The sequence below is a fragment of the Podarcis vaucheri genome (assembly GCF_965113315.1).
Source record: "Podarcis vaucheri genome assembly, chromosome: 18".
Lineage (NCBI taxonomy): Eukaryota > Metazoa > Chordata > Lepidosauria > Squamata > Lacertidae > Podarcis > Podarcis vaucheri.
The window spans coordinates 4,318,132-4,333,249 of NC_138756.1; the positions used below are offsets into that span (position 1 = coordinate 4,318,132).

Consider the following 15,118-nt stretch of genomic DNA (forward strand, 5'->3'; position numbering starts at 1 on the left):
GTCAAGAATAGCATCTGTGTGGACTGCAGTTTGCAAAAAAGGGGAAGGAAATACCTGCCACGGATGTAGCCTTTGGGGTCCCCATTGCTCTCCTTCCTCCACCATCAGCCTCCTCTGGGATCTCGATGAAAGCGAAGCATGCAAGGCCTGAGCCACAGCGTGAACATTGATGTAAGTGCCATAGCTGTCTAGAAACAGGACTCTCTCAGGCTCCCATTGGGATAATGGCTCCAGTTTCTCCTCCTCTTTGCATCTTATCCTGCCTTTCACGGACAACGAATGCTTTGAATATGAACAGTGAAACGCTTCATCCAAAGAATCCACAAGATTGGACGGTGATTTATAGTTGTCACCTTTGCTGCTCCTTATTCCGGTCTGAATTGCAAAGGACAGAGAACCATGGAGGTACTGGAAGTCATTTGTAGGGATGTAATAGCCAGTTCCGACTTCTAGCAAAGCTGTTGTGATCCAGACTTTTGCCCCTATTACCTTCTCATAGACTATGTTTATTGCCAGGAGTAGAGTGATGCCCATTGCATTGGTTACATAGTAAAAAAATACCCCAACTTGTCTCCATAGGAAAAAAGGTTCCCCAGGCCTGATAAATTGATTTAGATCATTTTCTGGTACTCTTTTTGATAAAGCAATGCAGATCCCTTTGCTGAGCAGCAGAGGTTTCACAGCGCTCGCAAATCTTTCTCCACTGTCATTGTCTGGAGTGAAGAGGCCAATCCACGTCCATCCAAAATACAGGAGCAATTCAACAATCCCCTGGTACTGACTTTCCTCTTTGGGACTCATCCGGTAGACAAAAGGGAACAGGGTTTTACCTTCGAGAACCTGGGCAGTGAAGCCATAAGTGATCTAGCAAGGGAAGCAAAAGATCAGCAATTTATTTTACTTTCATCATAACGGGTATTTAAACATATGAAATGTCTGATATCTATCTAAATCTCTGCTGGCTGAGGCTGATGGGAGTTTTAGTCTGAAACATCTGGAGGTGACAAGTTGGTGAAGGCTCAGTTTTGAAAAAGGGATGTTGGATCCATAGCTCAGGATTTTCCCATTTTTAAAAATATCCCCACTTGACCTCTCCAGAAAGAAAATAGAATTTTACGCAGTTGAAATTCTCTTTCCCTCCATGCTCTCCCACTACTTACCTGTGGGATTTTGTAGATGCCTGACAAGGCTGAAATCACTCCTGAGATGAAAGTGTTGCTTCTTTCAAGAACAGCCAGCAGGGGATTCTGTTCTCCACAGTGAAAATTGGGAATATTGCATCCACTGCCTGCAAGCAGCTCTAGCATGGCATTTGAAGTCATCCTTGCATCGAGATAGTTCTCATAGAGGTTGTAGCCCAGGGTGATGTTGGGTAAGAGCCTGAGATCCTGGTTGATCTCTTGGATGGTGAGCGGGAAAGACAACATGTACGAATAGAGCCTAGCTGACTCCCTGCAACGAATGAATCCTTTTAAAAGAGTGAAACTGATATTCATATGATGGGGGGGGGCATTATATGATCCAAAAAGATTAGTATTTATTGATTAATCCTATTGCATTAATATCAAACCATTTACAGTCTAGTATAGAATAAAAATAAATAGAATAAAGACATGCTGGCCACATGACCCGTAAGCTGTACGCCGGCTCCCTCGGCCAATAAAGCGAGATGAACGCCGCAACCCCAGAGTCGGCCACAACTGGACCTAATGGTCAGGGGTCCCTTTACCTTTACCTATAGAATACAAATTTGCAGATCTCTGCTCCACGACCGGAGCTTTGATGCAAACAGCACACAGAGCTGTTCAACAGTGGAACAGACTCCCTCCGAAGGTGACCATGTGTCATGGTCTAAGAGCCTGAGATCCTGGTTGATCTCTTGGATGGTGAACAGGAAAGACAACATGTACCAGTAGAACCTAATTGCCCTCCTGCAATAAATGAATTATTTAAAAAGAGTGAAACTGATATTCATATTAATGGGAGGGAGGAAACATTATATGATCCACAAAGATTAATATTTATTTATCATTTTACATTAATATCAAACCTTTTCCTGTCTAGCACAGAACAAAAATTTGGAAATCTCTGCTCCATGACCGGAGCTTTGATGCAAACAGCACACAGAGCTGTTCAACAGTGGAACAGACTCCCTCCGAAGGTGACCATGTGTCATGGATGCTTCAGGTGAGATTCCTCTGGGTTCCTTCCATCTCTACAACTCCATGATTCTATTCTACTGTGGTTCTATGAGTAAGAAATGAAGACGCCCCTCAAAATGTGTGCTATACTGGGAAGTTGCTGCAAGGGCTGCTTTTCCTGCATTGGTCTTTGACTTCTTCCAAGGGGCTAGACTATAGGTAGATAAGAGACAATTTTATTGAAGGAGGGAAAGCACCAAATACCTCAGTCCCCTTTTATTTATTTTTTTAAAGTAATATTTATTAAAGTTTTACAGACATTAGAAAATTTCAAAGTTTAAACTCAAAAAATAAAGACAGAGAATAACCCTAATATGATAAAAAGAGAATTACAAAAAACAAAAGCAAGTTATACATCTTTGACAAAATCTTAGTTTTGGGTTCTAACAGTTCTGTTTCCAACTTTGATTTTTCCACCTGGAAGCCATTTTTTTTGTCCAGATTGTATACTTCTCTTATTTGGTAATAATGAAACCAATCTCACACTCTATCTTTTAGTTTCTCAAAACTCTGCAATTTCAATTTGTCTCCTTCTTGCTCCAAAATCTCCCAATATTTTGGCCATTTGGCCTCCATATTGGGCCTTTTCTGAGCCTTCACCTCCATTGGTGACAACCACCTTGGGGTTTTATTTTCAAGTAATTCCTTATACCTTGTCCAAACATTAAACAGTGCTCTCCTGACAATATGGTTTTTAAATGCTTTATGAGCTTTAACCTTGCCGTACCACAAGTATGCGTGCCACCCAAAAACATTATTAAAACCTTCTAGATCCAGAATGTCAGTGTTCTCAAGAAGTAGCCAATCTTTCAACCAGCAGAAAGCTGCTGATTCATAGTAGAGTTTAAGGTCTGGCAGGGCAAACCCCCCTCTTTCTTTTACATCAGTTAATATTTTAAATTTTATTCTGGGCTTTTTGCCCTGCCAGACAAATCTAGAGATGTCTCTCTGCCACTTCTTGAAACAATCCATCTTGTCTAAAATTTGTAATGATTGGAACAAAAATAACATTCTTGGCAGTACATTCATCCTTATAACCGCAATTCGGCCCAAAAAGGAAAGCTTCAGATTTGACCATATTTCTAAATCCTTTTTAACCTCCGTCCAACATTTTTCATAATTGTCTTTAAACAAGTTCCCATTTTTAGCTGTCATGTTTATCCCCAAGTATTACCTCAGTCCCCTTTTAGTTACAATTGAGGTCTAGTGGCTTTCAGGTTTGAGTGCGTGGTAAAACCTATAATTTTGCACATGTTTTTCATCAGTGACTCTACCAATGAGGACACACCCTGATCTGTGTTATTCCATATAATCATTTTATTTGAAGCATATCATTCCTGCTCTTCACCCATAGAAATACAAGCATTTTCAAGAGTTTCTTAAAACGCTTCTAATTTTTTTAAAAAAACAGTGACAGAAAGGGAAAAGTGCTGGGATTGGGGGAGGAAACCTTTAATGTAGCTCAGACAGATTTCCCCATGGTGGGCTGTAGGCCTCCTGTTCCATCGTGTTAATAGAAGTGTGATAAGTTGGGATAGGAAACAGGTACCTATGGATTCCAAGTGAAGAAACATCAAACATCTCACTACTTAGAAATGAGGCCAGTTGTTTGTGTGTGAGAAAAAGGAATAATTCCTTTTCACATTTTAGAGACCTGACTCCATGAAAAGGAAGTCTCCTGATTCATATTATTTATCATTTCAATTAAAGCACATTTTTCCTGCTCTTCAGCCCCCAAACGTCACCCAGAGGATCTTAAAATTCCATTTGTAAAACTGTAACATGGAATAATATTGAATGAAACCTTTGAGCCTTGGAAATTGCCTGAGTTTCATGGCATCCTGCAGGTGGGGAAATTCAGTGCATCCTTTTGACCCCTGACCAGATTCATTGGCATCCTTGCATTCTACTAAAAGCAACACAGAATCAAAGGTAGGAGAGTGTTTCACTAAGGAAGACCCAGAGAACATGGAAATAGGAGAGGTTTGGGTGGAATCTTATACTAGACCCCCCCATCTCCCATCACCCCCAGCCAGCAAGAGCAATGGTCAGGTCAGGTAGTCCTGCAACATTAGCCCTTGGCTCCCCAGCCCTGAGAAATGGGCTCTTTCCTTGATAAATAGGAACCACTAGAAGGACTGGAGAACCATGAAACTGTGAAGTACATACTTTTCAATCCTAGCGAAGGGTGTCTGAGAAAAGACGTATGGAGTTTCCTTATAAAAGCGTTTTGGAGATATGATCCCACTGATGAGAAAGTGTCCAGGCCGGTAGTAATTGCGAGCATCCGTTTGATCCCTGACCAGATTCAAGGGGCATTTCGCCTTGTGGTTCCCGCAGACTCCAAAGGGCATCATGAGCAGCAGAAGCAGCAACAGAAGGAGCAGGGATCTCATTCTGGCTCTGCCTCCTCCTTCTCCTCTTACCTGCCAAGGAGGCAAAACAGAAGAACCCAAAGACTCTTGCAAGGCCAGACTGCCTGGGCTTTCCCAATCTGGGTGGTTTTCAGCTCTACCTTTGGAGCTAGGAAGCACAAGGCAGGCACACCCCTCTTTCGCCAGCTCTGCATCTTCACTCAGTCTGTCTCCAACACAGGAAATATTATCTGCACTAACTTTTTCTTTCCCAGTCACAGCACAATTAATATATTCATGCTACTTTCTGAGGCTGATGTAACCTCCAGAAATATCTCCTGAGCATTTAGAAGATGAGATGACTATAATTTTGATTATTCCAAGTGGAATAAGTTTCATCACACTAACTTTCTGGAGTCTTGAAAGGCTCTGGCAGCAGGTGCAGACCTGGAGAAAAACATGATGATGAAAAGTCAAAAGGTGTTTTGGGGAATTGGAAGTTTGGCCTGAACTTTGCTCCCAAGGACCAACGAAGAGCCCTGCATCTGCATCCGACCATCGACTCTCCTTCCTTGGAGGTTTTTAAGTTTGGATGGCTAGCTGTTAGGGATGCTTTAGAGAGCCAGTGTGGTGTAGTGGTTAAGAGCAATAGACTCGTAATCTGGGAAACCGGGTTCGTGTCTCCGCTCCTCCACTTGCAGCTGCTGGGTGACCTTGGGCCAGTCATACTTCTTTGAAGTCTCTAAGTCTCACTCACCTCACAGAGTGTTTGTTGTGGGGAAGGAAGGAAAAGGAGATTGTTAGCCGCTTTGAGACTCCTTAGGGTAGTGATAAAGCGGGATATGAAATCCAAACTCTTCTTCTTCTTCTAGTTGGCCACCTCGGGTAGATTTGATTCCTGCCAATCCCTTCTGGTTCTCCCCCTTAAGGGAAGTAGCATGTTGGTGGTTTTGAAGCCACTTCAAGTGAATTTCCACCCCATCTTTGAAAGGCTTCTCCAACAGAGCGAAGCTCTCTGGGGTTGGTGGAGGGGAGAAAGGTTGTCCGGAGCCTTAGGCTCTCCTTTCCCCTTTGACATTTTCTGCGGATGGAGAGCTTCTGTTGCACATGGAACCAACTTGCTCCTCGTCTTTGAGAAGAAACTTCTCTACTCATAAACCAATTGTGTGCGCAGAAGCCAGGCTACTATTCTAGCAGCTTTGTTATTCTTTATCAATTTATTTATTAATATTTATTTACTTTCTTACTTATTTAATCTTTCATAAAATCCATGCACTATTTTGGCCAATCACCACTAGAGCGCTTTACGTCAAGATAAGTCAGGATGATCATAACAAAGTTTACAGTCTTACTTTAGAACATTCCAAAAGTTAAAATAATAATAAACAGAATCAAATTACCTCAACTTCCTAAGAATCTGGGTGGATGCTTTCTTTATTACATTTTTTAAAAAATTTAAAAAATTATTAAGTCTCCACAGATATTCCAATCACTTGTCTTCGTATAAAGTTTAAACAATCAAACAAAAATCCCACACAATTTCTTCTTGACTCCCCACCCCCCTTCTCTATGTTTGTTTTTATTACTTCTTTTTATGAGATGTTTTAAAAAACATGTTTTTATTATCAAAGCCCCACTGTCGTATTTCAGTAATCCACTGCTTATATTTCAAATCCTGCCTTTGACTTCATGTATGGATGATAGTTTGACAAATAAGATATCATGGTCTCCATTCTTCCTGAAAAGATTCATCCTCATGTCCTCTTAGTTTCATAGAATCATAGAATCATAGAGTTGGAAGAGACCCCAAGGGCCATCGAGTCCAACCCCCTGCCAAGCAGGAAACACCATCAGAGCACTCCTGACATATTGTTGTCAAGCCTCTGCTTAAAGACCTCCAAAGCAGGAGACTCCACCACACTCCTTGGCAGCAAATTCCACTGTCAAACAGCTCTTACTGTCAGGAAGTTCTTCCTAATGTTTAGGTGGAATCTTCTTTCTTGTAGTTTGGATCCATTGCTCCGTGTCCGCTTCTCTGGAGCAGCAGAAAACAACCTTTCTCCCTCCTCTATGTGACATCCTTTTTATATATTTGAACATGGCTATCATATCACCCCTTAACCTCCTCTTCTCCAGGCTAAACATGCCCAGCTCCCTTAGCCGTTCCTCGGAAGGCATCGTTTCCAGGCCTTTGACCATTTTGGTTGCCCTCCTCTGGACACGTTCCAGTTTGTCAGTGTCCTTCTTGAACTGTGGTGCCCAGAACTGGACACAGTACTCCAGGTGAGGTCTGACCAGAGCAGAATACAGTGGCACTATTACTTCCCTTGATCTAGATGCTATACTCCTATTGATGCAGCCCAGAATTGCATTGGCTTTTTTAGCTGCCGCGTCACACTGTTGGCACATGTCAAGTTTGTGCTCTCAAGCCAGGTGTCACCCATCTTGTATTTGTGCCTCTCATTTTTTTTCCCCAAGTGCAATACTTTACATTTCTCCCTCTTAAAATTCATCTTGTTTATTTTTGCCCAGTTCTCTAATCTGTCAAGGTCGTTTTGAAGTGTGATCCTGTCCTCTGGGGTGTTAGCCACCCCTCCCAGTTTGGTGTCATCTGCAAATTTGATCAGGATGCCCTTGAGTCCATCATCCAAGTCGTTGATAAAGATGTTGAATAAGACCGGGCTCAAGACAGAACCCTGTGGCACCCCACTAGTCACTCTTCTCCAGGATGAAGAGGAACCATTGATGAGCACCCTTTGGGTTCGGTCAGTCAGCCAGTTACAAATCCACTGAGTGGTAGCAGAGTCAAGACCACATTTTACCAGCTTCTTTACAAGAATATCATGGGGCACCTTGTCAAATGCCTTGCTGAAATCAAGGTAGGCTACATCCACTGCGTTCCCTTCATCTACCAGGCTTGTAATTCTGTCAAAAAACGAGATCAGGTTAGTCTGACATGACTTGTTTTTCAGAAATCCATGCTGACTATTGGTGATCACAGCATTCCTTTCTAGGTGCTCACAGACTGTTTGCTTAATGATCTGCTCCAGAATCTTCCCTGCTATTGATGTCAGACTGACTGGGCGGTAATTATTTGGGTCCTTCCCCTTTTTGAAAATAGGGACAACAGGTAATTTCACCATTTCAGCATATTCCCCGGTTTTATAAGCCAATCCTCCCTCTCTCCACTTCTGTGCATATAAAGTTATAGCTGCTGTGGTTGCATACATAAATAACCCACTCAGCTTTCTCGGGACCTTTAATTATTAAATTTATATTTTTTTAAAAATGATATTTATTCAAAATTATTATTATTATAAATTATTAAATTTATATAGGAGCCTTCATTGGATTGCTACAGGTAGAATTGCTATAAGAATAAGTGTTTAGGAAGCTTTCCACTAGTCCGGAGAGATGAAAGTCTAAGTAGGATGCAATCTTAGCTAATATTTTCACTTCCCATCTGATCTTGGTTTTGCTCCATAAATGGGGGCCTCAATGGGAGGAACCTGAGTTGGAGGAGGAGGAGGCCTCTCGCTCTTCCTTCCTGACTGAGTATAAGATGCCTCCTCTGAAAAGGTTTGGCAGGCAGGGAATCCAACTATTTGGCATGGTCTCATTTCTTCCCTCCAATGCTGAAATTGTTGCTGGCTCACTCTTCATCTGGTGATCCACTCAACATCAGTGCACAAGGTGTCAGATCCAGGCAATGGAATCTGAAATGTGATTTCCCCAAATTTCAGAATTCGAATAATCTCTCAACCACAAATGAAGACCAATTTAATACGAATTGGTTCCCTTCCCTCTGTTATGAGGGATGACAGGAGAGGTTAGGAGATTATTGAAGGCCAGAAATTCTGCTTTTAGAACTGGGGGGACCGGGTATTGTATGGCATAGAAAGAGCGAACTTGAAGAGGGGTATCAGGAAAGCAAAAGCGGAGTACAGAGGAAAAATTGAGGACCACCTGTGAAATCGTGATCCTAGACAAATGTGGCAGGGAGTCCAACATCTGACTGGTTATAAATCAAGGAATTCATCAGTGGTAGAGAGTACGGCTTCCTTGGTGGGAGAGCTGAATACCTTCTTTGCCCGATTTGAGGTGACACCAACAGTGACTCCAACAGGGATGCCAGAGCTATTGGCGTCACTACCTACAGGAAATGGTGCCAGGGGGGAAGAGGGAGAAGTGAGGCGAATATTAAAGGAGGTAAACACGAGGAAGGCTATGGGCCCAGATGGGGTGGCTGGCAGGGTGCTAAGAGATTGTTCGGACCAACTGGCAGGAATCCTTATGAAGATTTTTAACCAGTCTCTGGCCCAAGCCACTGTTCCACCCTGTCTGAAATCCACTACCATTATACCCCTGCCAAAAACATCGAAGATAGACAGTCTGAATGATTTTCGCCCTGTGGCGCTGACACCCATTATAATGAAATGTTTCAAAAAAACTGGTGAGGAAGCGCATCTTATCTTGTCTGCCAGTGGGACTTGACCCTTACCAGTTTGCGTACAAGGCAAAGAGATCCACAGCTGTGGCAATGGCTTTACATGCTGTCCTGACTCATTTGGAGAAGCAAGGGAACTATGCGAGACTGTTATTTGTAGACTTTAGTTCTGCATTTAATACTATTCTTCCGCATAGATTGGTGCCCAAATTATTAGACCTGGGACTTCCACCATGTTTGTGCAGGTGGATATTAGACTTTCTATCAAACCGTTCCCAAAGGTTCCAGTTACAGATAGGTAGCCGTGTTGGTCTGCCATAGTCAAAATAAAAAAAATTCCTTCCAGTAGCACCTTAAAGACCAACTAAGTTAGTTCTTGGTATGAGCTTTCGTGTGCATGCACACTTCTTCAGATACACTGTATCGCGTGTATCTGAAGAAGTGTGCATGCACACGAAAGCTCATACCAAGAACTAACTTAGTTGGTCTTTAAGGTGCTACTGGAAGGATTTTTTTTATTTCGTTCCCAAAGGGTCAGGTTGGGTTCCCACGTCTCTGCAGATCTCATCACAAATACGGGGATGCCACAGGGGTGCGTGTTGAGCCCGCTTTTATATACCCTCTATACAGCTGACTGTGCCCCCAAATACCCCAGTAATAAGATCATTAAGTTCGCAGATGATACAACGGTGGTTGGTTTAATTACTGCTGGAGAGGGAGAGGCGGCCTATAGGAAGGATGTCGAGCAGTTGGTGGAGTGGTGCAGGAAAAACAACTTACTCCTTAACTTAAAGAAAACAAAAGAGATCATTGTGGACTTTAGGAAACGTAAATTGAATATTCAGCCACTTATTATTGAGGGGAAGTGCGTGGAACAGGTCTCGGTGTTTCGATTTCTGGGAATGGAGTTGAGAGACGACCTAACCTGGGGAGAGAACAGCAAAGACCTGGTGAAGAGAGCACAGCAGATGTTATATTTTCTGAGAATCCTCCGGAAAAACAATCTCTCAAAGGACCTGTTGATGGCATTTTACCATTGCACTGTGGAGAGCGTACTAACTTATGGTCTGTGTGTGTGGTTTGGGAGCTGCACAGCCAGGGAAAAAACAATGCTATCCAGGGTCGTAAAGACTGCAGAGAGAATTATTGGGTGCACTCTTCCCACCTTAGATGGGAAGCGGCAGAGATAGCACATGACAGTACGCGGCAGAGATAGCACATGACAGTACGCAGCCCGGAAATGATCTCTTTCAGCTTCTGCCTTCTGGAAGAAGGTATAGGGTTATAAAGGCCAGGACTAGCCGTCCGAGAAACAGTTTCTACGCTAATGCAATTCTGGCTCTAAACGCAGCATAAGGGGTCTCTGTAGTATAGTGTATTTTAAAATGGGGTTTTAGAGTTTTTAGGGTTTTTTGAATGTTTTATGTAGTTTTGTAATAGTTTTATGCAGTTTTTATGTAGTTTTATTTAGTTTTGTGGTAGTTTTATGTAGTTTTATGTAGTTTTTCAATTTCATTGTTCCGCAAGGGACAATGACAATAAAGATATCGTAATCGTAATCGTTAAGAGGCATGCAAGGTTTCTTCTTACCACTGATTTATTTTCCTAGTTATTTCTAATTCACATGCCGTTCCTTTCCGTTAACCTTATATTACAATAGGGTTGTTGTTGTTGTTGTTTTTTTAAAAAAGCTTATCATCCTTAACAATCAGCTGTCAACTTGTCAATTCCTGCACATACATTATTTTACCATTTGCAACATCTACAAGTGAGCTTACTCCACAAATTTAAAAAAAATCCACAATAAATCAGTAATTATAATTTCTTTTTCTTTTTTTCTTTTTTTGCATCTTACTGGGTTTTTTGTGTTTTTTTTTAAAAAAACATTTTATTAAGGATTTTCTTGTTTTACAGAAGTAAGTGTAATGCCTCGTATTTTTTTTTCCATGTAACATTTTTACAAATCCGTTTCATTTGTTGAGGCATTAGGGGGAGAAGAAAAAAATGAAAAAAGAAAGGGGGTGGAGAGAGGGAAGATGGATGGGGGTGGGGTCGGCTGGCGGTGTTTCTATTATGTTTAATGTATGTAGAGTTTGGTGTCAGCCTTGCTTGTGTTGTTCACTTGTGTTCCTTTGGTGGTGAGAGAGGTTGGGTTGGCCTAGGGTGTGGTTGTTCATTTGTGGTTGGCTGTGGTGATCTTTGTTTTCGTGTGTGAGTGAGGTGGGTGGGTGTTTTGGATCAGGTTAGCCACATTGATTTGTATGCTGTTGGTGGATTATTGTCATTGCCCTGTTGGGCTGTGTATGTGATAAAGGGGAGCCATACCGGGGTGAAGGCGTCTTCTTCTGTTTGTCCCCGTGTCAGTTTCAGTTTATTAGTTAATTTTTCTAGTAGGGCTGTTTCCCATACTATTTGGTACCATTGGTCCATGCTTACTCCTGACAGGTCTCTCCAGTGTCTGGTTATGGTGTTTCTGGCTGCTGAAAGTAGGCTGGTTACGAGTTCTTTGTGGTGTAAATTTCTAAAATAAATTACTTTCCATCCTTCTGCATGAATGAAAGCCCAATAGTTCATTTTTACTAGGCGTTTCCCCTTTTCTTCTTAATTGCATAGTCCATTCAATCAAAGATTCTGTCCAGAATTTTAAAAATCTCAGTCTGCCTCGGAAATAGATGGTGTCTTCTCTGAGCACCTCTGGGCTCTATCCTTTCTTTGAGCACCCCAAATTCCCCTCCTATCTCAGCTGCTGTGGAAAGAAGGAGTGGTGGTTGCAGCTGTTATTGATGGTCAAGACACCATTGGTCAACCTGATATGGTCATTTTTCAGAGGTTGTTTAAGGAAAAACATAATAAGGATCTCCTCGCCTTCTCCCTCTGTGATTTCCCCTACCTTGTTGAATTTCTTGGGCCACTCAGTGGCTTCTGGGTTAATGGTGAACTTTATGCCAGCAGATGCCCCTCTCCTTATATCCCCAATTTTCACAAGGACATGAGACTTATTGGGAGACATCACCCAGTTCCCAATATCGAAGTCCGCTGGTAGCTCCCAGTTCTCATCCAAGCACAGCCTGCCCCTGGAAGTATTCAGACACCGGATTTCTCATAAGAAAGGGTGAAGCTGGAATGGCAGGGAAAAGCACCAGCATTAAGAAACCATGAAGCTAAGATGTCCTACTCACTTTGTCCTCTTATGATTTGGGGCCTGCGTGTATCTCATGTAGACTAGAATTCCTATTCAGGCTTTTTTTGTAATATATTAAAGCATTTATATAGAGTGCATATAAAATAACAAGGAGCTTTACAGATTAAGTTTAATACAAAAGACAAGTTAATACATTCTTAAAATCCACAAAAGCCATAGATACTCAAAATGTCCTAAAAGTCAGTGTTCATGAATGTGCTTGCGAACAATCACATTGAAACTAGCAGAGAGAGCACAATTTCCGCAGGAGTCCCCTTTAGCTCTAGTGAAGTTTATCCCACTACACAGGGGTCATTGCAGAGAAGGCCTTCACAGACCCTGCAATCCTCACCTGAGGCCCTTTTTGGAGTGGCACCTCTATGAAAGATCTGGAGGGTGGCAGATAGAGAATTCACCTTTTTTTCAGAACCAAAGCCATCTGTTGGACGAAGTGACTCAATATGGATATCCAGTGAATTATCATTAAGAACAACAACAAAAAGTAGAGTTATGACCAAGGACACTTTCAGATCATAACCAATTACTACTTGAATTAAAAGATGAAAAAACACATCATTCAGGTGGAGATGAAACGATGGACTTCTTGCTAACCAAACAATTTTACTTAAAGCTGAAAAAGCTTTGAAAGATTATTTTGAGTTCAACTTAAATCAAGGAATGGATCTGAAGGTTGTCTGGGACTCAAGTAAGGCAGTAATGTGGGCTTTTTCATTCAAGAAAATGCTTTCTAAAAGTAGATGAGAGAACAAAAAAACCCCAGACCTGCTGGAAGAGCTGATTGAAAATGAAAATATTTGATGCTGTTAAATCAAGAAACTGAATGGAAGATTAAAATGTTATGGCAGAATTTTTTTGAATTTGCCAACCAGCCAGGCAAACTGCTGGCATGGCAGCTAAAGAAGAAGCAGACCATGAACTTAATAAAAAAACTAAATATAGAAGGAAAAATAACCCAAAAGATATAAGAAAGCAATATGTAAGGTATTATTAAGAACTGTATCAAGTCAGTAAAGAGAACATAAATAATATTGAAGAATATTTAAAGCAGAATAACCTCCCAAAAATTGTAAAAGAGAAACTCAATTCATTAAATGCATCTGGCACCATGATGGAGCTACAACAGGCAATTATTCAAAATGGGAAAAACTCCAGGACCAAATGGGCTATCAGCAAAGTACTAAAGAAACTACAAGATTATCTGGCACAACCACTAAAAGATGTAATGAACGAAATATTAAATATAGGGAAAGTGCCAGATGCTTGGAAAGATGCTTACATTATAGGGATTCTGAAACAAAATACGTATCTATTATCAGTCAAAAGATTTAGGCCCATCTCTCTATTAAATAATGGCTATAAACGGTTTGCAGACATATTGGCAAACCACATTAATTCCACAGAGGAATTAACACAATTTATTCTGATAGTAAATAATGTAATAACAGAAAAATGCAAAATAATGAAAGGGACAAGACAGGGATGTCCCCTGTCACCATTATTGTTGATTTTAGTTTTAGAGACCCTGGCCAGAAGTATAAGATCAGATGAAGAAATAAAAGGAAAAACAGGTTACAAAGCATATAACCTTAAGGCATTTATACACCGCCCATCTGGTATAACCTTGTGGTAACTGTAGAAGACCCTGTGGCTAGCAGGGTCTTGGAACAGATTCTAAAGTTTGGAGAAGTAGCAGGCTTTAAACTAAATAAAAGTAAAAACAGCTAAGAATATAAATATTTTTAAGGATAACTATAGAAGAGCTAGGAGAGAAATAAAGAAAAACTTAGAAGTGTGTGGAAGAATGAATTTAGCGCAATTGGGAAGGGTATCATTAACTAAAATGAATGTATTGTCAAGAATGCTATTTCAAACAATACCCTTGATCAGCAATCCAGGACACTTCAAAGAATGGCAGAAAGATATTACAAAATTTATCTGGCAGGGGAAGAAGCCAAGAATAAAATATAATTTGTTGATAGATTCTAAAGACAAAAGCAGATTCTCCCTACCAGATTTAAGACTATATTATGAGGCATCCTGTTTATGCTGGCTAAGGGAAGGGATGTTATTTTAAAAAACCCTGATGTTTTAGAAGGTCATGACAATAGATATGGTTGGCATGCATGTTGGTGGTATGAGAAGGTTAAAGTACATAGAGCTTTCTTAAATCATGTTGTAAGAGTCCTGCAGCTGGATCCCACCATGGACTCTCCTTCCGTGGAGGTTTTTAAGCAGAGGTTGGATGGCCATCTCTAATGGATGCTTTAGTTGAGATTCCTGCATTGGACAGAGTTCCCCCAGGAAAAAAAGCCCGCGGTATAAATAGTAAAATGATTATTATGGAAAGGGATGTTCCTATTTTCATCGGAGAAATGTTGGGGAGTAGGCTACTCTTACTAAGACTAACAATGATATTTTACAGGTCTCTCCACAGTCGAAATCAGCATCTGCATGGATTGCAGTTTTCAAAAAGGGGAAGGAAATACCTGCCATGGTCAGATCCAGCTCCTTCTTTGGTCTTTGTGAGTAAAGTTCAGGCCAAACTTCCAACTCTCCCAAACACACCCCTTGACTTCTGTCCAACATGTTTTTCTCCAGCTCTGCACCTGCTACTTGAGTCATTCAAGACTTCAGAAAGTTATTGTGGTGAAACTTATTCCACTTGGAATAATCAAAATTATAGTCATCTCATCTTCTGAAAGCTCAGGAGATATTTCTGGAGATTACATCAGCCTCAGAAAGTAGCATGACAATATTAATTGTGCTGTGTCTGGGAAAGAAAAAGTGCAGATAATATTTCCTGTGATGCAGACAGACTGAGTCAAGCTGCAGAGCTGGCAAAAGAGGGGTGTGCCTGCCTTGTGCTTCCTAGCTCTGAAGGTAGAGTTGAAAACCACCCAGATTGGGAAAGCCC

The 15,118-nt window shown here is 41.2% G+C and overlaps 2 protein-coding genes across 4 annotated transcripts in view; both read right to left on the bottom strand.

Moving 5' to 3' along the window:
- The window catches only part of LOC309523051 (vomeronasal type-2 receptor 26-like), a 64,769-nt gene that overhangs the window by 47,682 nt on the left and 1,969 nt on the right, over window positions 1–15,118 (bottom strand). Inside the window, exons 1-3 of one of the 3 annotated variants that reach the window (XR_014215211.1) lie at window positions 14,691–14,800; window positions 11,893–12,120; window positions 9,783–9,927 (exon numbers count right to left, since the gene is read on the bottom strand). Coding sequence is in view for 1 of the 3 variants with exons in the window: in XM_082206836.1 (XP_082062962.1) it covers window positions 55–864; window positions 1,161–1,452; window positions 4,371–4,597 (1,329 nt within the window). In the remaining 2 variants the exon portion in view is untranslated. Of the gene's footprint in view, window positions 1–54; window positions 865–1,160; window positions 1,453–4,370; window positions 4,839–9,782; window positions 9,928–11,892; window positions 12,121–14,690; window positions 14,801–15,118 lie in introns of those variants that run through there. The other 2 variants (XM_082206836.1, XR_014215210.1) reach the window with 2 other exon arrangements.
- The window catches only part of LOC309523001 (uncharacterized protein), a 51,247-nt gene that overhangs the window by 16,596 nt on the left and 19,533 nt on the right, over window positions 1–15,118 (bottom strand). The gene's annotated exons all lie outside the window — the stretch shown is intronic.